At 64.0% G+C, this 19154-nt stretch overlaps 4 protein-coding genes across 5 annotated transcripts; 2 read left to right on the plus strand and 2 right to left on the minus strand.

Annotated features, from left to right (window-relative positions):
• The first annotated feature begins 910 nt into the window (after positions 1-910).
• PARP3 (poly(ADP-ribose) polymerase family member 3) lies at positions 911-5613 on the plus strand. 2 transcript variants are annotated; one of them, XM_074151703.1, is made up of 11 exons: positions 911-1065; positions 1728-1961; positions 2179-2304; positions 2709-2900; positions 3272-3407; positions 3648-3874; positions 4026-4175; positions 4325-4402; positions 4655-4832; positions 5007-5153; positions 5274-5608. In XM_074151703.1, the coding sequence occupies exons 2-11, from the start codon at positions 1779-1781 to the stop codon at positions 5441-5443; spliced, it is 1587 nt and encodes a 528-aa protein (XP_074007804.1). In that variant the 5' UTR covers positions 911-1065; positions 1728-1778; the 3' UTR covers positions 5444-5608. The 2 variants fall into 2 exon arrangements, with proteins under 2 accessions (XP_074007804.1, XP_074007805.1); XM_074151704.1 differs by having other exon boundaries at positions 952-1065; positions 1766-1961; positions 5274-5613.
• Positions 5614-6926: 1313 nt separating this feature from the next.
• LOC141467907 (probable G-protein coupled receptor) lies at positions 6927-8223 on the plus strand. The gene is given in 2 exon segments (XM_074152611.1): positions 6927-6977; positions 6979-8223. Coding segments are annotated over 2 exon segments (1296 nt in total).
• A 1315-nt stretch (positions 8224-9538) lies between these two features.
• PCBP4 (poly(rC) binding protein 4) lies at positions 9539-15995 on the minus strand. Its single transcript, XM_074151311.1, has 13 exons — positions 15838-15995; positions 14117-14232; positions 13759-13782; positions 13648-13680; positions 13262-13378; positions 13047-13175; positions 12680-12808; positions 12349-12423; positions 12137-12181; positions 11871-11946; positions 11432-11484; positions 10803-10972; positions 9539-10458 (listed from the first exon to the last, which is right to left on the minus strand). Exons 2-13 carry the CDS (start codon positions 14210-14212, stop codon positions 10143-10145), a joined length of 1263 nt encoding a protein of 420 aa, XP_074007412.1. The 5' UTR covers positions 14213-14232; positions 15838-15995; the 3' UTR covers positions 9539-10142.
• A 1259-nt stretch (positions 15996-17254) lies between these two features.
• LOC141467436 (putative protein-lysine deacylase ABHD14B) lies at positions 17255-19057 on the minus strand. The gene is made up of 4 exons (XM_074151975.1): positions 18876-19057; positions 18361-18570; positions 17942-18183; positions 17255-17599 (listed from the first exon to the last, which is right to left on the minus strand). Exons 2-4 carry the CDS (start codon positions 18566-18568, stop codon positions 17417-17419), a joined length of 633 nt encoding a protein of 210 aa, XP_074008076.1. The 5' UTR covers positions 18569-18570; positions 18876-19057; the 3' UTR covers positions 17255-17416.
• Positions 19058-19154: the final 97 nt, after the last annotated feature.

A 19154-nucleotide genomic window follows, 5' to 3' on the forward strand; every position in this document is an offset into this window, starting at 1 on the left:
AGCACAGACCCTTGAGGGACACCACTCCTTATTGGTTTCCACTTGGACATTGAGCCACGGGAACCTCTGGAGAGGGTGGTGGGCCCATGGAAGGGCCCTTTTACCTACAGATCCAGCCGTGTGGAAGCAAAGAAGACATAAAGAAAAGGGAGTCCTCGGGGAAGCACCTTTCCTTCCCCAGGCTGGACACCAGCCACCACCTCCCTCCTGTTCTCCCTTCTCCGTGTTCTCTCCACCCCACATCCAGTCCTTCTCCGTCCCTTTGCTGAGACAGTGGGTGGCATGCAGGGCAGGAGCCTCTGCTCTCCTCCTGCCACTCCTTGCTTCTTACTCATCTCGCCCGCCCCGGCGTGGGCTCCTCCGTGGGCTGCAGTCCCCTTGGGGGAGAACCTGCCTCCATACAGCTAAATCACCGTTTCTGCCCCCAACACGGGGCTGTACCCTCGCCTGCGCTGCCTCTGGCTGACATGGCCAAGCTCAGGAGCTACAAAGCCACCGATGCCCTGGCTCCAGCAGCATCGTCCCCTCCACGTCCCCAGCAGCAAGGGCAGCTCTGCCTCCTCTCCGTGCCACCCGTCCCCACCGGCCCTGCAACCGCTCCTGCTCAGGGACAAGTCCCTCTTACAGCAGGGCAGTTTGCAGGCAGGAGAAGGCAGCAATTGCTGCGAATCCTTCGAGCCAGAGTCCGGTCCTCCGCCCTGCCTGATCTTCAGCCCTGCCTGCTTGGCAGGGAACCAAGAAATGAGACTGAACATGCAAAATCACGCAGGCTTTAACCCTTGCAAGACTGTTTTCTCCATCCCAGAGCATGGTGGAGGGGGGCTGGCTGGAGGGGCTGCCGGCAGCAGGGTCACCCCTTGTCCGGGGACAGGCAGGCAGGCAGGCAGGCCTGTCACAGGGTGCATGCGCTGCCCGGGCATGTGACAGCTGTCCCTGCTGTCATCCCTGGCTGCTGCCGGCTCTTCTCTAGGGAAAAAGTTTCGCTTCCAGGCAGGCTGCCCAACCTGCCCCAAGGCTCCTCCGCAGGGAGCGGCCGTGCCTGGTGCCCCCGGGCAGTGGGAGCAGGTAGGACCTGGCTGCTCCCCGCTCTGCTATCCCCTTTGCTGCCCCCCAGCACTCCCTGCTTGGCTGGAACCAGGAGGACATAGGAGATGAGGGGCTGCCCGAGCCCCCCTCACGCCCAACTCAAAGCACCATGCCCTCTCCCTGCAGGGTGCTGCACCCCTTCGCTGGGCTTGGGGGACGGATTTTGGGGAAGGGGGGGGCATTGCATGCTTTCCTCTCCTACATGCCTCTGGGAGCACAGGGCAGGGGGGAGCCTTGGGGACACACTCTTGTGGGTTGGGGGTCCCTGGTGAGGGGTGGGGGGGGCTAGGCAGGGCTCTTCTGGCTCCCCCTGCCCTTCCAGCAGACCTTTGTCCACTTCCAGCTCTTCTGGCCCGAGTTTGCTGCGCAAGCAGCCGTTCCCTCATCGCACTTCCCCGTGGCTCCACGTCACTGGGCTGTGTCTCCCCTTTGGGCTCCCCCTGAGGGCTGGAGGGTGCCGAGGGACTCTGTCCCCACCCCGAGTGGAGGGGCAAGGATGAGACATTTTGGAGGGAGAGGTCCCATCCCCTCCTCCAGCCGGTCTGTGGTCTGGAGGCGTAGAGAAAGCAAGGCACAGCCCAGCCAGACTTTCCCGGAAGGGCAGCTCAGCATCTCTCACCTCCTGCTCTGCTCTCCCCAAGGATTTTGCTGCGGGATTAAGGCTGTGCTGTTCCCTCAGAGGTGGCTCAACCATGGCCTCCAAGCGCCACGCGTCCCCCCCAAAGCAGTCAGATGGCAAGGGCAAGAAAGCAAAGGGGAAAGAGGAGGATGATGCCTGGAGCTCCACCTTGGCAGCCCTGAAAACTGCCCCAAAGGAGAAGCCCCCTGCCACCATCGATGGGTTGTGCCCCCTGAGCACGGCACCAGGTGCCCGGGTGAGAGCAGGGCTGGGGTACCCAGAGGGGCTGGAACAAGGGGATGTGGGCAGGAGGAACTTGGGGAGTCCCAGGGCAGCCCCTGCCTTGCTGACACAGGGGCAGCCCCAGTTTTCCTCACAGACCCCCCTGCATCCCCACTGGGACAGTTCTGCCCTCCTCCCCCCACCCTCAAACGCTGCCCAGGTGCCATCTCGGGCTGTGCTGCTCACTGTAGGTCTACGAGGACTATGACTGCACCCTGAACCAGACCAACATCAGCGCCAACAACAACAAGTTCTACATCATCCAGCTCCTTGAGAATGATGGTGCCTATAGTGTCTGGAGCCGCTGGGGCCGCGTGGTGAGTCCACCCCAGCACCGCTTGTTCCCCCCACCCCAGCTGTCCTCACCCTGCCTTGGGACCCCCAAAGGTCAGGGATGAACCTGGTGGTCACCATCCCTTGTTCCCGGTCCAAAAGCAAGCAACCAAGTGGCCCTGCTGTAGCCCCTCGCTGGGGGGACTTCAAGGACTAGCCCCCACACAATGCAGCGGGGGGGGAATGGTACCTGTCACTGTGGTGACAAGTGAGCATGACACCCCAGCAAGTAGTCCCAAGCTGGAGGGACACCCAGACTCGGTGCTAGTGGCTCAGGCCTTCCTGCTCACTGTGCTGCAGCCCCCTTGCTCCTGGGCTGCTCCCCTCAGCATAGGGCTGGTGGAGCTGGGATGGAGGGGTGGTCCTGACCACTGCTGTCCACTGCCAGGGGGAGGTGGGCCAGTCCAAGCTCATGCCCTCCGCCTCCCTGGAGGCTGCCAAGAAGGACTTTGAGAAGAAGTTTCGGGAGAAGACCAAGAACAGTTGGGCGGAGAGGGAGAACTTCGTTGCCCAGCCGGGGAAGTACACGCTCATCGAGGTGCAGCCAGGGGCTGGGCAGGAGGTGGAGGTTGCCCTCAGGGTGAGTGTGCCGGGCAGCCTGGGTGTCACCATAGTGGGGTGGTCCTCACATCCCACCCCTTGCCCATTGAGCACCAGGACATCCAAGTGGGTCTGCAGGATGGGGTGGGTTTTGGGAGGGATCTGGGTGCGAGCTGAAACAGCCTGTGGGCAGAGATGTGGGGGTAATGGGTTGAGATGGAGTGGAGAGCATCCCAAGCAAGAACCACAGACATCTGGGTGGCATCAGTCATGGAAAGCGGAGGCAGTGCCTGCCCGTCGCTCTGCTGCTCAGGGGGCACAGTCTCCCCACTGAGACAGGCAGCCCCAGTGCTGTGCCCCTGCAGCCTCCCGTGGGCTCGCAGGTGGCACAGTGATGTTGGGGGTCTGCAGGTGGATGGCGTGGATGGGGACAAGGCCTGCAAGCAGCGGGTGCGGCCCTGCACCTTGGACAAAGCCACGCAGGACCTGGTGTCCCTCATCTTCAGCAGCGACATGTTCCGGGATGCCATGCAGACCATGAATATTGGTAGGAGGTGATGGCTGGCATTGGGCGGGTCTGGGGGCAGCAGCCGGAGGGTGCAGGGGGGGAGGTGAACAAGGCAGAGGTGCTGGTGGATTTTAGAGCATCCCCACTGACAGCCCGGCACCTGGTGGGACTGTGGGTCCCTCACGCTGGGTGCCCGCATATGCCCATGGTGATGCTGGAGGTTATTGGAAGTAGCTGTGGAGTGGGTTCACCTGTGCCCTCCCTTGTATCCCTGGTCAGATGTGAAGAAGATGCCACTGGGGAAGCTGAGCAAGCAGCAGATTGCGAGGGGCTTTGAGGCGCTGGAGGAGCTGGAGGCAGCGCTGCAGGAGCAGCCCCCCCAGGCCGCCCGCCTGGAGGACCTCTCCTCCCGCTTCTACACCATCGTCCCCCATAACTTTGGGCGGGCACGGCCACCCCCCATCAACTCCCCTGAACTGCTGCGTGCTAAGAAGGACATGCTGTTGGTGAGATGCTGGGACACCCAGTGGGTGGCATCCCTCCCCACGAAGGGCTCCTGCTTGTGGGTCAGGGAGGTGCTGGCAGGAGGTTGCCCTGGTCCCCCCGGCATGGTGCCTGGCACTGGCAGTGAGGATGTCCCTGGTCTGTGCCTGCCAGGTGCTGGCTGACATCGAGGTGGCACAGAGCCTGCAGGCACAGAAGGTGAAGGAAGAGGAGGAAGAGGAAGTTGTCCATCCACTGGATCAGGATTATGCCCTGCTTTGCTGCCAGCTCTCCCTGCTGGACCCGGCTTCCCGGGAATACCAGGTGCTGTTTGTGCCATGGTGCCCCATGACTGGAGCAACTGAGACCAGTCTGCGGGCACCCCAAAGGTTCCCACTGCCCCATGGGGACTCTGGGCATTGCTGGGATGGCTGCCTGTGGTGACACCGCTTTCCTGTTTCCCTCCCTGGCAGCTGATCCAAAACTATGTGTCACAGACCGGACGCAAACTCCGCATCCTCAACATCTGGCAGGTGGCCCGAGACGGTGAGGTGAGAAGAAGGAGTTGCTTATCCCTGTCCTGCAGTGGGAAAACCCTGGCTGCATCCCAGGGTGGAGCTTTGTCTGCATCAGGGCTCCAGGCATCTCCACCCAGGGTGGCTTGAACCTAGCTGGCCAGGGGCAAACAAGCACCCACTCCCCTGCCCCCCCAGCCTGGCACTGGGGTTGGGCTGGGGGCATCCTCCACTGCCGGGCACCCACATCTCCCTCCATGGACAGCCCTTAGCTCTGCCTCTCTCCAGGGCGAGCGCTTCAAAGCCCACAACCTCCTGGAGCACCGGCGCCTGCTCTGGCACGGCACCAACGTGGCGGTGATTGCGGCCATCCTGAAGAGCGGGCTGCGCATCATGCCCCACTCGGGCGGGCGCGTGGGCAAGGGCATCTACTTCGCCTCTGAGAACAGCAAGTCAGCCTGCTACGGTGAGGGTCCTGGGCCCACAGAGTCTGTGGGAGCCCAGCTGCCTTTGCATACCCCCTGCCAGGCAGCTGCTCTGAATGCCAAGCCCCTTCCCTGTGTGCCGGGGTGGCCTGGGCACAACCAAGTGGGAATGCCAGGGCTGGTGCCATCATCCCCATCCCCTTCTCCCATGGCAGTGGGCTGCACATCCAAGAAGGTTGGCATCATGTTCCTGACGGAGGTGGCCCTGGGCAAGCCCTACCGCATCACCTGTGATGACCCCACGCTGTGTCAGCCACCCGCCGGCTATGACAGTGTCCTGGCCTGTGGCCGGACAGAGCCCGGTGAGCCAGGGGCAGGAGAGGGTGTGGGGGTCTGTGCAGCTGGGGTGAGCATGGGGCAGGGGGGTAGAGAGGACAGATCTTGGGCTTGACGTGGTGTTGGTGGGGTGTCTTCTCACCCAGACCCTGCGCAGGATGAGGAGATGCTGCTGGATGGCAAGAAAGTTCTGGTGTGCCAGGGCAAGCCCATCCCCATGGCCACCTACAAGGACTCCTCTTTCAGCCAGAGTGAGTACCTCATCTACCAGGAAAGCCAGTGCCGCATCCGCTACCTTGTCCAGCTCCAGTTCTGAGGGTGCCTGGACACCCTGTGGCCCCATCCCAGCACCAGCTGGTGATGCCCATCAGCACAGTGATCTTGACTTCCCGGCCACCCCACCTGGGGCTTGGTAAGGAAGAGGCTGGCATTGGGGACAGAACCTGCTTTTACCATGAATAAAAACACCGTGCCTTGTACCAAGTGATGCTGTCACTTTCCTGCCCAGCCAGGTGGGAGCGGAGCAGGGAAGGGTGGTGGTGGGTCCCTGCAGGGATGGTGGTGGGTGGCTCTGGAGGGGCTACAGCCTGTTGTGGCTGTCTGGTGCTGGCAGCCTTCAGGTGAAAGCTGGTGGCTTTGCGAGTCAGGTGCTCTCATCACCTTTGCAAGGCATGCGGCTTGTCCCTGTCGCCGTGGTGTCAGAGCTACAGAGGATGAGCAAGATGGGCTGCCCTGCCTGGGCATGGAGGACCTCATCCATGGCCAAGCAGGAGGTGCGTCTCCCTCCCTCTGGTGCCATGCTTGGTGCCATGCCTGCTGCTGTGCCCCAGCCTGGTGCCCATGACAAGCCCCTCTCCATGCTCTCATGTGCCCCCCAAGCATGTGTCCAGGTCCCCAGGGTGGAAGGGAAAGGAAACTCCTGTCTGCGTTATCCCAGTAGCCCATGGATGCCCCGGAGCATCCATGGGCTGGCAGGGAGGAAACACCTCAGACCTGCCTGTAGGTCTGTCCTCCGAGCCCCGGGGACCTTGGGGCTGAGCTGTCCTTGCAGACGGACCAGGCCTGGCATGGCGTGTGGCCATGCTGGGGGGGCACAGGGCTGGAGGACCTTGATCCCCCCTTCCTGAGCCCCCGCCGGCTGCTAGGACCCAGCAGCTGTCCCCGTGGGACCGCCACGAGTGCAGGCAGCGCAGGCAGCGCCCGGGAGTGACAGCTGGTGCCATCCGCAGCTGGCGGGCTGCAGGCAAACAGGATGACGAGCGGGTGACGGGGCGCGGGGAAGGGGGGAGCGTGGCCTGGTGCGGGGGCCGGCAGCCCCCGTTCTGCTGCAGGAGCGACGCCGGCGAGAAGCGTCCCCGGCGAGGAGGGGAGCATCACCCACTTTCCGAGGAGCAAAGGTGCGCTGGGTCCCCCTGCCCCCACACCCCCTGGGGTCCCCTGTGGATGGAGCAAGGAGCAGGGATGGGGCAGGCGGGTTTGTGCTGTCCCTCCTTGGGGTGAGGTGCTGCGGCTGGGGCGGGGGGACCGGGCGTCAGCCTGGCACGGGTGCCTGCAGGTCCCTGCAGTGCCAACCCTGGCCAGGCTGGAGACAGACCGGGCGCCAGCCCTGGGCTAGGCACGGTGCCATGACCTCGCTGGGCACCTCTCCCTGCTCCAGCATCTCGGGGGGGTTCAGGTCGTCTCCAGGTTTCTCTGTGGCTCTTCCTCATTTTGGTCCTTCTCCTTCATGCCCTGCTCCCCTCCCCAACAGGCAAGAAGAAGACAGCAGCCATGGCTCTAGTGGGGTTTCCCCCTAAGGGATGCGGGAGAAGAGCCCTTGCTGCCTGGGCACTGGAGCTACTGGCTTAGCCCTCCACGGGGATAGCAAGCCGAATGGGGCTGAACACCACGGACAGCCTAGAGCCACTCTCTGTCCCCGAGCAGTCCATTGCCCAGGAGGTGATGGGCCTCCTCTGTATGGTCCTCCTCACCCTCACTGCTCTGGTGGCCAACACTGTGGTGATGCTTGTCATTCTCAAAACTCCCCTTCTCAGGAAGTTCATCTTTGTCTGCCACCTCTGTGTGGTTGACCTCCTCTCTGCCATTTTCCTCATGCCCCTGGGGATCATCTCCAGCTCCTCCTGCTTCAACAGGGTGATCTACAGCATTGCTGAGTGCCAGGCCTTGATATTCCTGAATATCTGCTTCATCAGTGCCTCCATCCTCACCATCTCCATCATCAGTGTGGAGCGGTACTACTACATCGTCCACCCCATGAGGTATGAGGTCAAGATGACCATCAGGCTGGCAGTGGCTGGAGTGATCTTCATTTGGGTCAAGTCTGTTCTCATCACTGTCTTGGCACTGGTGGGCTGGCCTCAAGGCAACGGGGCCACCAGTGCTAGCCGCTGCACAGTCTACTGGAGCCCTGGGGCCCACAAGAAGGCTTTTGTGATCATCTTCAGCATCGTTTGCTTTGTCCTGCCCACCATCATCATCTTCACTGTCTACTGCAGTGTCTACCGCGTGGCCCGGATGGCATCCCAACAACATGCGTCTGTGCCAGCACAGGCAGCAGCTGCGCCGAGACAGCGATCCAACTCCATTGCCAGCCAAGTGACTATCATCACCACCAGGAACCTGCCACTGCCCAGGCTGATGCCAGAGCGCTTTTTTTTGGGAAGCAACAAGGCCATCCTCACCTTGGTCCTCATTGTAGGACAGTTCTTGTGCTGCTGGCTGCCCTTCTTCGCTTTCCACTTGCACTCCTCTGTCACCACTGGCACGGTGGGTGGTGGGCACGGGGAGATGGTGGTCACATGGATTGCCTACTCCTCCTTTGCCATCAATCCCTTCTTCTATGGGCTGCTGAACCGCCAGATCCGGGAGGAGCTGGCCCGGCTCCGGCGCAGCTGTCTCAACCGGCCGCTGGGCCAGGAGCTCTGTCTTTCCGTCTCGGAGGCCTCTGTCCAGGAAAACTTCTTGCAGTTCCTCCAGAGAGCAACCTCCACACTGGAGACCCACACCAGCTGCATCAGCCCCAGCCCCAGGAACAGGCTGGACCAGACCAAGATGGCCTTCCCCATCCCAGGTCAAGTTCCTGAAGAGAGCAGCTGAAGAGCATGGGGCCCTGTCCCACCATGCGGGGCAGAAGGGTGGGCAGGGGACCTGCCAGGGACCCATTGGACCTGCTTGGACACAGCCTCTTGGATTTGGAAGGGTCCTTGTTCAGGTTTTGCCTCTTCTCTGAGCTTGTGGTGGAAGACATTTTCTCCACCTGGAGAAGACAGTAGATCTGGGGAAGCCTCATCTCCTTTCTGCAGGCTGGGACTGTCTCTGGCTCCACCAGCACAACCCAGTTGGATGGACGCGCTCTCCTTGGGACATGGGAAGCCAAAGGGCTCCTATGCAGGGCCAGAGGAGGGAGTACCTCCATTTCCGTCACCTCATTGGGACCACTTGTGGCCAGTGGGGAAGAGCAGAGGTCCCTTACACTCCACCCATGAGCAGTGGTCCAGCTAACACCACTAACACCCATAACACCAGGGCCCTGGGCACCCCGCTGAGCCTGGATGGCAACGTGGAGCCCTCCATCCTTGGCTGTTTAACCCAAAACTAACGTCTGGGCAGAGGATTTCCTGTCACCCATAGTCCTTATAAGAGGGACGGCACCCTTGGGGCTGGCTCTGGCTGTGTCTGTTTTTCCTGCTGGTGTGGCAGCATGCGCTGCCTGTGGCCGTGCCCAGCCGTGCCCTCTGTCCGCCCCAAGCTGGCAGGGGATGCCTCTCCAGGGGAGGTTGCAGGCTGGGGGTCCATGCCAGGCTGTTTATGGACACAGCTGCCCAGCTGAAGCCCAGCCAGTGGTGCCACGTGCCAGCCAAACTGGGCTGCTGGCCAGGGGTGTGCTGGGGTGGACGTGGTGGCACAGGGTGGCATGAGGGGGCTGTGTGGGGTGCCCCTGGCCAGCAGCAACTGAAGGGGACCGGAAGCCGCTGTCCCCCTTTGGTCCTATTGCTTCTGCAGGGCTTGGGTACCCTCACATGAGACCCCCAGTGCAAGCACGGGGACTGATCCCTGCTGGGGGGACACTGGAGGGGTGTCACCCCCAGCCCACCCCCAAAGGTCCCAGGCCACCCCAAAGGTGCTGGCACAGTGGGTTGGAGAGCCCCCTGCCCCAGTAATAACTGAGGGGCTGGAGGAGAACTGACCCTTGGCCTCTCAAACTGCCCCATGGCGGGGAGGGGGCTCCGGGGAGGTCCCCAGAGAGACTGGGGCTGAGGGCCAGCACCTTCCTGGTCACAGGGACACCCCTCTGGCCACCGCCACCACCCCCTGTCCCCAGGAGCTGCGGCTACCCCTGGTGTGTGTGGGGTGTCTGCACCCAGGGTGGGGGATATTATTATTTTTTTCTTATAATTTTTATCTTTTTATTAAACCATTGATAAGTTACAAAGGAGGAAAAAATATAGACTTATATATACAGCATTTCCAAGCCAGCGGGGACCGGCTCTCAGATGGGGTTGCTGGGAGGTGATTGCCCTGGGGTGGCCCGGGGAGGACCCCCCCACCAGAGCCAGGGAACAGGGGATCCACGGAGAGGCCAGGCAGCCCCTCATCTGTTGGGACCTGCATTTTGGGTGCCAGCCAGAGAGGGTGGGCAGGAGTGGGACGGCAGGGTAGGCAGGGCGAGGGGCAGGAGGTGGAGGTCCCACTCCAGCACAGGGCATTGGGAAAAGGGACCCCAGGCTGGCAGGGACAGCCACCTATCCCCCCATACCAGGGCACGCGGTCCCCGTGCAGAAAAATCAGGGAGGGGGGCACAGTGCTGCTGGGACGTGCAGCAGGCAGCGCAGCAGCCCTTTCCTCCAGTGGGCATGGCCAACGGGAAGACCCTTCCCTTCCCTGGGGTGGGGGACAAGGGGATCCACCCCAGGCATGGGGCACCTGGCAGGGGCTGGGGAACAGGGTGGGCAGCAGAGAGGTGTCCGTGGCATGGGGTGGCACCCCAGACCCCCTTGCCCACCCACTGGGAGGGCTCAATAGGGCGAGAACTTCTGCCGGTCGGCTTTCTTGGCGCCATTGGCTGCCGAGATCTTGGTCGTGTAGGTGGCAGTGCCGCCATTGGGACCCCCCATGGAGGATGGGGAGAGCGCCAGGAAGGACACCGGCTTCAGGCCGATGAAGTTGGAGAGGGAGATGGTGTAGGGGGTGCCCAGCAGGGCTGGGGGGGCTGGGGCGACGGCGGGCAGTGCTGCGCCAGAGCCTGGGGTGAGGGGCTGCGAGAAGCCCACGCCGAGGTCCATAGAGCCAGGGCCCGGTGGCGCTTGGGAGGTAGATTTGGCCGTCTCTAAGCTGGGGAAGTAAGCAAGAAGGATGGGGTGGTGAGCACCACAGTGACAGAGCAGGTCCCCAGCCCCAACCTGCCCATCTTAGTGTGCAGGGACTGCGTGCCCCATCCCTTCCCACACAGGTCTCCATGGGCATCCTGCTGGGTGGGGCTGAAGAGCTGGGGCTCAAGCCCTGTGGGGTCTCGAGTCCTGCACCCACCATCTCAAGACCTCATAGCACCACCCAGCTCATCCTTCCTGAGGATGCTGGAGTGGGGGTATCCCCCAAAATCTGTGTTGGCGGGGTAGCTGGGGAGGTGCCACCCCTTGCTAGCAGCCAGTGTGTGTCCCCCCGAGGCTGGCACCTACCAGGCTGTGATGAGGTACTGAGCCAGGGTGATGCTGACGGGGGACCCCGTGATGGTCACGTGCCGCTCGTTGGAGCCCTCGGTCTGGTTCCCAATCTTGATATGGGCGCCCGACATCTGCCGGATCTCGCTGATCTTGCTACCGTGCCGGCCGATGATGCAGCCGATGAGCTGGAGGGGCAGGGACTGAGGTGAGCTGGGAGCAGCTGGAGGGGTCACGCTGAGCAGGGAGGTCCCAGGGGGCTCACCTGACCACCCCCTACCCCTGGGAGGGTTGGGGAAACTGAGGCAGGCACCAGGAGGGCAGGGTGCTGCTTTCTTCAGGCAGACCCTGCTTTTTGGTCTCACTCAAGCCCCCCCTGGCTAGCATCACTGGGCTGCCACATCCCAAGGCTCTTCCTTGGCATTGACCAAGCCATTTCCCCCTCCTGTGCCTCAGTTTCCCTTTTCTTGCAGCTCCTTCTGCCCCAGCAGCCCCTCCTGCTCCTGAGCTCTGGCAGCTGAGGCAAAGCTTCCCCTCTGTGGGGCAGTGGGTGCTGGCCCCTGCAAAATGGCTGTGGGGCTGTGCCCCCCCCACATGGGTGGGGGCAAGCTGTGGTCCCCATTGCCATCCCCAGGACCCACACGTACGTCATTGGGCACCAGGAACTCCTGGGAGCTGCTCTGGGAGCTGGTGTCCAGGCCTGGAGAGAGAGACAGTGATGTTAGTGGTGGGGCGGTGGGTCTCCAGCACCTCTGTGCCCCCACCCCAGGCCCATGCTGGGACAGTCAGCGGCCCTGGGGACAAACCTGAAGTATCACTGGGGAGAGGCAGGGAGGATGGGACATAGGCACAGTCATAATTTGGTGCCAGTGCTCCCCCATTGCAGGGTTGGGGGACTCTGGTGGGTGCAGGGACACCAGGAAATCAAGGACAGGGTCATTCTGGAGGGCAGGTAGCTGTTCCAGGGAGGCTGGGACCAGAGAGGGTGCAGGGGATGGGGATGCCCTCATCAGGGCCAGGTGGCTGGGTGGGTCAGGAGGGGCACCCCACAGCCCCAGCCCTGGGGGGTGCATAGGAGATGCTCACCTGGCATCATGGAGGGTGCGTGGCCCAGGGAGGCGAAGGGAAGCGAGTGCCCTGACAGCTGCTGCAGCTTCGTCATCTGCCCGGGCAGCAGGAGGAGGAGGAAGGAGGCATTAGGGGCGACAGCAGAGGGTCCCCTGTCCCCTCCCGGGGCTGGATGCTGGCACCCAGTGCCTACCAGGACAGGCATCCCCAGCAGCGCCCGTCCCGGCGGGCACAGACCCGGTACCCACGGGAACAGAGATGGGCTGCCACAGGGACAGACTCACCTCCGCAGGAGAGACCCCACTGTACTGGCCCTGCATGGAGAAGCCCTGGGGGGGAAGGAAGGGGTATCAGTGGGGGGGCCAGGCAGGGACCCCTGCCTCAGGTCACCCCCCCAGGGCAGGGAGGCCATCCCAAGCCCACCGGAGCTGCCCCTCACCAGCAGACACTGGGCCCCCTGGCCACCCCATGCCCCTGGGGGGCTGCAGCCCCTTACCTGGTTGGCAGAGAGCAGGATGGTGCCCAGGGAGAGGCCAGGGTGGTAGGGGATGGTGGCCCCCTTCGGAGGCGACTGGAGAGGGAGGGAAGGAGGTGGAGGGGATGAGAGACTAGGTTGAATGGCTCCACAGCCCCCTGGACCTCCTTTGCCTCCTCCCCCCCACCCCCAACAAGCTGGGCATGGCCCCCAGCACCACTGAGGCAGGGTGCTTATGGGCTTCCACGCAGAAGGACCCTGGTGCCCGGATCCAGGTGGGCACGGGAAGTCCCTGGGAGGGAGTGCAGGCAGCATGTGCCCCCCTGGACGGGGCATGGGGCTTGGCGGGTACCTCCAAGATGACGGCGCAGATCTGCCTCACGCACTGGATGATGGTGTCTGGCACCCCCGAGACGGTGACAGCCCGTTCTGTGGAGTTGGGCAGCAGGTCACCGGCCACCTGCACCTGCGCCCCTGTGCTCTGGGGGGAAAGGGAGATACTGGGGTGCCTCAGCCATACCCCACCCCGGGGCTTAGCACCTCACACCTCCCCTGTTCTCTCCTTGGCCCCTGGAGACCTTTTCAGGATCCACAGGGGGATGCTCCACTCCTGCATCCCCTCACCCAGCCCCTGCAGGACTGTGGCAGACCCTGTGCCAAAGGCTTTGTATCCCCTGGGGAAAATAGGGAGCCTGCACCCAGGGGACCCTCAGTCTCACCTCCCGGATCTCCCGGATCTTAGTTCCTGCCTTGCCGATGAGCGAGCCGCACTGGCTGGCAGGGATGACGAGGCGCAGCGTCACTGGTGCTCTGCCTGGGACTGCCCCATCACTCCCGGATCCCAGGTCCTGCGAGGGAGGGGGGATGCAGTGTTGAAGCCCCAGGAGCCTGCAGGCATGGGGACACTCAGCGGGCATGTGTGGGGGCTGCCTACCTCCTCCAGCTTGAAGGCGATCATAGAGACAGCGCGGAAGACAGCGTCAGTGGAGCCAGTGATGGTGGTGATGCGCTCAGGGCAGGACCCCTCCGAGATGGTGATGCGCGCGCTGCTCTGAGGACGGTGTCACACCCCATCAGGGACATCAGGGGCCTTGAGCTCAATGTCCTCCCCCCCAAGGGAAGGGCTCTCTGGGGGTGGCCTTGATGCCTGCAGACCTGGACTTTCCCCCTCCCGCCTGCCCCAGGCAGCTTTCCCAGGGTGCAGCCATGTCTCCCCTGGGTCCGCTTGGGGATGGGGTGGGCCAGGGCTGGACACAGGGGAGCCACCAGGTGCAGGCAGGACAGGCAGCAGGACCCGGCAGCCCCCCAGCACACTCTTACCTGCTCTCGTATCCTCTTAACAGTCTCTCCTTTCTGCAGGGAGAGGAACAGGGCGGGTGGTCAGGTCCAGGGGAGCCCAGGGCTGGCGATGCCTTGGACCCCAAATCTTACCTTGCCGATGATGCTGCCGATCTCCTGCAAAGGCAGAGATGAGGGTGGCCCCGTAAGCAGGTAGCTCCCTGCCTGCCACATCCCTCCTTTGCCCACAGCCCAGTAGATGGGCAATGGGCAGGCCCGGTCTCGCAGCCACTGGGACACTGGGTGGCTTGCTGGTGACACTGGGGCATGGGAACAGGCCCCTCCCTGGCTTAGGATGGGGGAAGAAATCCTTCTGGGAATGCTGTTCCTGGGGGGAGTTGGGAGCAGGGAGGAAAGCAATGTATGGCAAGGAGCTGGTGCTCAAGCATGGCCCCCCACCTCAGGCATTGCTGAAACCCCCCGCGCAGTGCCGAGCCCCCCCAGCCTTTACCTTGCCGTGCATGAGCATGCGGAGGGTGAGGGTGATGCTGAGCTCTGTCTCCTCGGGGCTGCCACCCACGCCGCTGGCTCCGTCTGGCGATGCCATGGCGGGAGGGAGAGCTGAGCCTGCGGGACATGGTGGACTTCAGAACGGGGGGAAGCCCCAACTAATTCCTCCCCCCCCAAATCTGCAGCCGGTAAAGTACCTATGGCTGGGAAGAGGGGAAACTGAGGCAGGGGCAGCACTGTGCCCTCCTCCAGCAGGAGAGGCTTCCACAGCCCCATGGTAGACCACTGGCATCCTGCACCCCTTCTGGGAGCTCCCCAAAGGGACTTGCTGCCACATGGCTGCCCGGGCCTGCGGGTACCTGCCTTCAATCCAGCCTGTGCATGGCCCTTGGCCAGAGCTGGCACCGCACCTTCTCGGAGCCAGGAGCTGGATGGACATCGGGGGAGAAGGGGAAAAGCATGGGGAACGTGGCTATGGGATGGAGTTTGGTTTGCAGGCACTTGCTGGGACGGTGGCATGTGGGGTGGGGGGGGCTGAGGGTGGCCTGGGTGGTCTTGTAGGCTGTATGAGCCTTCCTCTTCCTCCTCCTCCTCCTCCCTGCCCATGCACAAAGCCCCAGGGGAAACTGAGGCAACCTCCCTGATGGGGACCGCCAGCCCGACATGAACCATGGCATGATGCCCAGTGCAGGATGCTGCTGCACCCTGCCCCCCCACTAAGCACCCCAGGACACCCCCCCAGACCCTGTGCCTGGGGGATGGGGGTGGCCAGGACCCTGTGGTGCCAGTAGGAGGAGGACAATCGCCGTGTGTCTGGGCACGGGTGGGCGGCTGCAGCACCGCTGGCTCCCGGCGAGCTGGGCGATGCCAAGCGGCTTTGAAACAAAGCACCCGTGTTGGGGCTGGGGCCCATGTCTGCGGGCATGGCGGGGGGGGGCAGTTATTTTAGGTGTTGGCAGGACTTGCCACCGTTACGGCACATCTCCTGCATCAGGGTAACAGGGGGGTGGGGGAGGTGGGGGGGCAGGTTGGTCTCCTCTGCACCCACTGAGTGCTACAGCTTGCACCCCTGGGATGGTTTGGATCCTCCATCTTCCACCGGGGGCTGGAAAAAGGGGGAAAGGCTGGGGAAGGGGGAATATTCCTGTTCCTGATTGAGGGGAGCCTGAAATCGGGGAGGCGGGGGGGGGGGATGGGGATGTACCCCCCTGTAACCCTCCTCCCCACAGCATCCGGAGCCGTGCGTGATGCCGGCAGGGGTGGGCAGCCTGCCCGGGTGCCCCCATCGCCCCGGGGATGAACGGCAGCAGGGATCTGCCGGGAACAAAAGATCCCACCAGGAGAGAGAACAACGAGGCTGGCGGTGGGGCAGCGGGGAGGCGGCAGGGCCAGGGGTGTCCCCTCACTGCCACAGGCAACGTGGGGGGTCCGCGGGCAGGGGGATGCTCTCCCCCAGGTGAGCCAGGCCGGCAGGGACGCCAAAGGCCCCGGTGATGGGCACAGGCCACCTGCCTTTTCCCATCCCACGGCTGGCATCGGGACAGCCACGAAGCTGGGCACCGCCCGTCCTTCGGGGCACCTTCGGGTGACAAGGGGTGGTGACGGGGGGGGGGGGGGGGCAGGAGGAAGCCCCCACCCCGTCCCTGGGGGAACCTCTCTCCGCTCACCCTCCCGGCCCCCCCCGAGCCCCCCGGCCCCCCCGGCAGCAGGCCTGGCGGGTACCTTTCCGTGCGCCTCGTCCCTCCGCCGCCGGCCACCCCGCTCAGTGCCACATTGTCCCCGGCGGCGCCCAGTGACACCCGGGGCAGGAACAATGAGCCGCTTGACAGGCCAGGGCCAGGCTGGCAGCCCCGGCCCCCACCCCGGTCCACGCCGGGGCCCCCCTCGCTCTTCCCCTCTCCCACATCCCTCCCTCCGGGATCCTATTACAGCGGATAAGAGACACTAAAAGGAACAATGCACCCTGGGTAAGGCCATCTGCCACCGCTGGGGACATTCCTGTCCCCCCCGCCCCCCCCCCTTTGGCTCACACATCACCCCTCTTTGTAATTGCGGGTGTTTTTTTTTTTTTTTTTTTTTTTTCCTGGAAGCCGATCAGCTGGCAGGGACCGAGGGCTCAAGGACACCGGAGCGGGCAGGGACAGGGCGCCTGGCACCCCAGGGCCCGCTGGCACCCGGGGGTGCTACGAGGGGCGAGTGCCTGGAGGGCTGGGGAGGGGGTGGGGGGAGGCACCCCTGTATGGAGGGTGCCTACCTCGGGGCTGCAACAGGGGAGCTAAAATGGGGGGGGGGGGGGGGCAAGGGATGCTCCAGACAGGGGTCCTGCCTCGCTGCCAGGGCAGAGACCGGCTCCTACACCCCTGGCACTGCCCTGTGCCCCCCCCCCCCGCGCCCTGTGCCCACAGACAAGTGCCCCCCCCTCTGCCGCTACCTCCCCCACTAAATCCTCCTGGGCCCTGGCGTAAGCGGCTAAAGCCCAGGCAGGCTTGGGGAAGGGGGGCACTGGGGGGGGCACCCGCTGCCAGCTCCATCTGTGCCCCCAAGTGCCCGGCGAAGCAGCACTGAAGTGGGGGAGGGGGGTGCAGGTGGCAGGCAGGGGGCTTGTCCCCCCGTCTGTCCACCCAGACGTCTGTCAGACCTCCCTGCCCGCCCCCCCCCCCCTCATCTGTTCATGGCAGCCACTCATTCGGTAAATCCCCCCCCTGCCCCGCCTCCCCAGGGCCCTGGGCTGCTGCTGCCGGGGCAGGAGCTTGCCACGGCTGGCAGGTCCCTTTTAAGCCCCTGTGGATTACCTTGGGCTTGGGTGTGTGCCAGGAGGGGTGGGAGGAGGAAGAAGAGGATGAAGAGGCAGCCGGCAGTCTGGGGACATGGGTGTCACCACCCTGGGGGACCTACCTGTTCCCGGACACAACCCTGAGGCTCCCGGGGGTCGTGCCAGAAGGGGTGGGTGGGCTCCACCAGCCTCACAGCTGACACTCGCCCACCCACAGGGCAACGCTCCCCAAATGTCCCATGCCTTGGTGGCTGCACCTCCCCTGCTGTCATCCCCCAAACGTGTACAGGATAGTGGCCACGGAGGAGGCGGGGATCAGGGAAGGAGTTGGGAAGGGTGGAAAGAAGTGGGAGGAAGGTGACAGGAAAGTGGTAGCAGAGCTTGGCGTTTTATTTGGTCCCGAGGGAGGCTGGGTGGGGATGCCAGGCGAGCAGCTGGGTTGGCACAAGGATGTGTGGGCAAGTGCAGGGGTGGGTGGGCTGGCCATGTCCCCCAGCCCTATGGGCCACTCCACGCAGCCCATCCTGCTCACTCCAGCTGCTGCAGGAAGGCCAGGAGCCCACGGTGCCACTCATTGGGCTTGTCCAGGTAGCAGGCGTGTCCGGCGCCCTGCAGCACCAGCACCCGGTGCTCGGGGAGGTGCCGCAGGTTGTTCAGGCTGGTCTGCCCCAGCTCCACGTCCTGGTCCCCGTACACGATCAGTGTGGGCGTCTGCAGAGGGGGAATGCACCCTGAGCCTGCCAATGGCACCCAGGCACCCGCTCCTCCTGGCCACAGACACCCTGGGACCAGTATATGGAGGGGAGACACCTGCCCTTCCCCCCTGCCCCCCACAAGAGGAAAGAAGCTCAGACTCCTGGGTCTCCAAATGTCCCCTCTTCCCCTCCTGCTATCCTATGGTCACGTTCCTTCACCATCACATTCCCTTCTTCCAGCGGCAATGGGGTTTCTGGCCTGTTTGGTCTTTCCCCTGCCCAACCCTGGTGCAAGGGCCCCTCCCTCACCACCCCCTCCGAGTCCCCCAACCTCCCTCAGTCTCCCTCCAGGCCGTACTTTGATCTGGGCATACTGCTCCGCTGTGAATTTCTCGGTGCAGATGGGTGCCACAGGCACATATGCCTTGAGCAGGTGGTTGTGCTGGAGGAGGAAGGGCAGGGAGTACATGCCGCTGAGCGATGGGCTGATCACCACAGCTGGACCCAGGCACAGAGCCTCCGAAACCGCTTTCAGGAAAGTCCCCGGTGCGGGCTGGCCCACGGGTGCTGGAGCCATAGCATCCTTCGAGCGGCCCAGCCCTGAGCCACAGGAGACAGAAGTTGCCCTGTCACACTCTCCGCTGCCTTGCGACAGGGAAAAGCTGGCACATCAGGACGCCAGCATTGCCATCCCAGCACCACAAATGCAAGGGGCTTATCGGCTCCCCCCGGCCCCCACCTCATTCCGGGGGACCATGCTCTCCAACCGTGCCTTACCCGGCAGGTCGATAGCCACAGCTCGGTAGCCGTTTTCAGCCAGCATGGCAAGCGTCTGCAGCTGAAGCCAAGTATCGGAGGAGAAGCGAATGCCGTGCAGCAGCAGCACGGCCAGCTTCGGCGCCTGCTGGGCCGGCTGGGCTTGGCGGTAGAAGAGGGTTTGGCCTTCCACAGTGATGGTACTCTCAGTGAGCTGTGGGGCAGCCATGCCTGGGGGGGGGTTGGGAGAGCTGTTTAAGGGAGGTCGAGAGGTGGAAACGGGCCTGGTGCGGCCTAGCGGGACGGGTGAGGGGCCTTGTCGCAGCGTCGAGGCCCAGCGGTGGCAGGAAGGCAGTCGGGCTGTGGTGCTGACACTGGGGAGGGGGAGTTTACACTGGCATCACCCTCTTTTTGGGGGACACCGCCGGGGGGCCGGCCGCAGGGGGCGCGCTCGGGGCCGCTCGCTCATGCCAGGGGAGCTCACGGGCCCTCCCCTGCGTCAGTTTCCCTGCCCCAGCGCTGCCAGCGGCCCTTACCTGCTCCTCACCCCCCAGCGCCGGCCGCCGCTCGCCTCCCGTTCCCCGCGGGGCTAGGGGTGCTGCGCCCCGGGTCCAAAGGCCGGCGGGGCGGGGAGGGGAAGGGGGACAGCGGCAGCACCGCCTCACCGAGCGGAACGCCCGGGGCGGCCCTGGGCATGGCCACCGCCCCGCTAGGCCGAGCTCTGCCGAGCCGAGCCGAGGTTAGCCGAACTTTGCCGAGCCGAGCCGAGCGTAGCCGAGCTGAGCCGAGCACCGCCGAGTCGTGCCGAGCGCCAG

This window comes from Numenius arquata, chromosome 8 (genome assembly GCF_964106895.1).
Source record: "Numenius arquata chromosome 8, bNumArq3.hap1.1, whole genome shotgun sequence".
In the NCBI taxonomy this organism is placed as follows: domain Eukaryota; kingdom Metazoa; phylum Chordata; class Aves; order Charadriiformes; family Scolopacidae; genus Numenius; species Numenius arquata.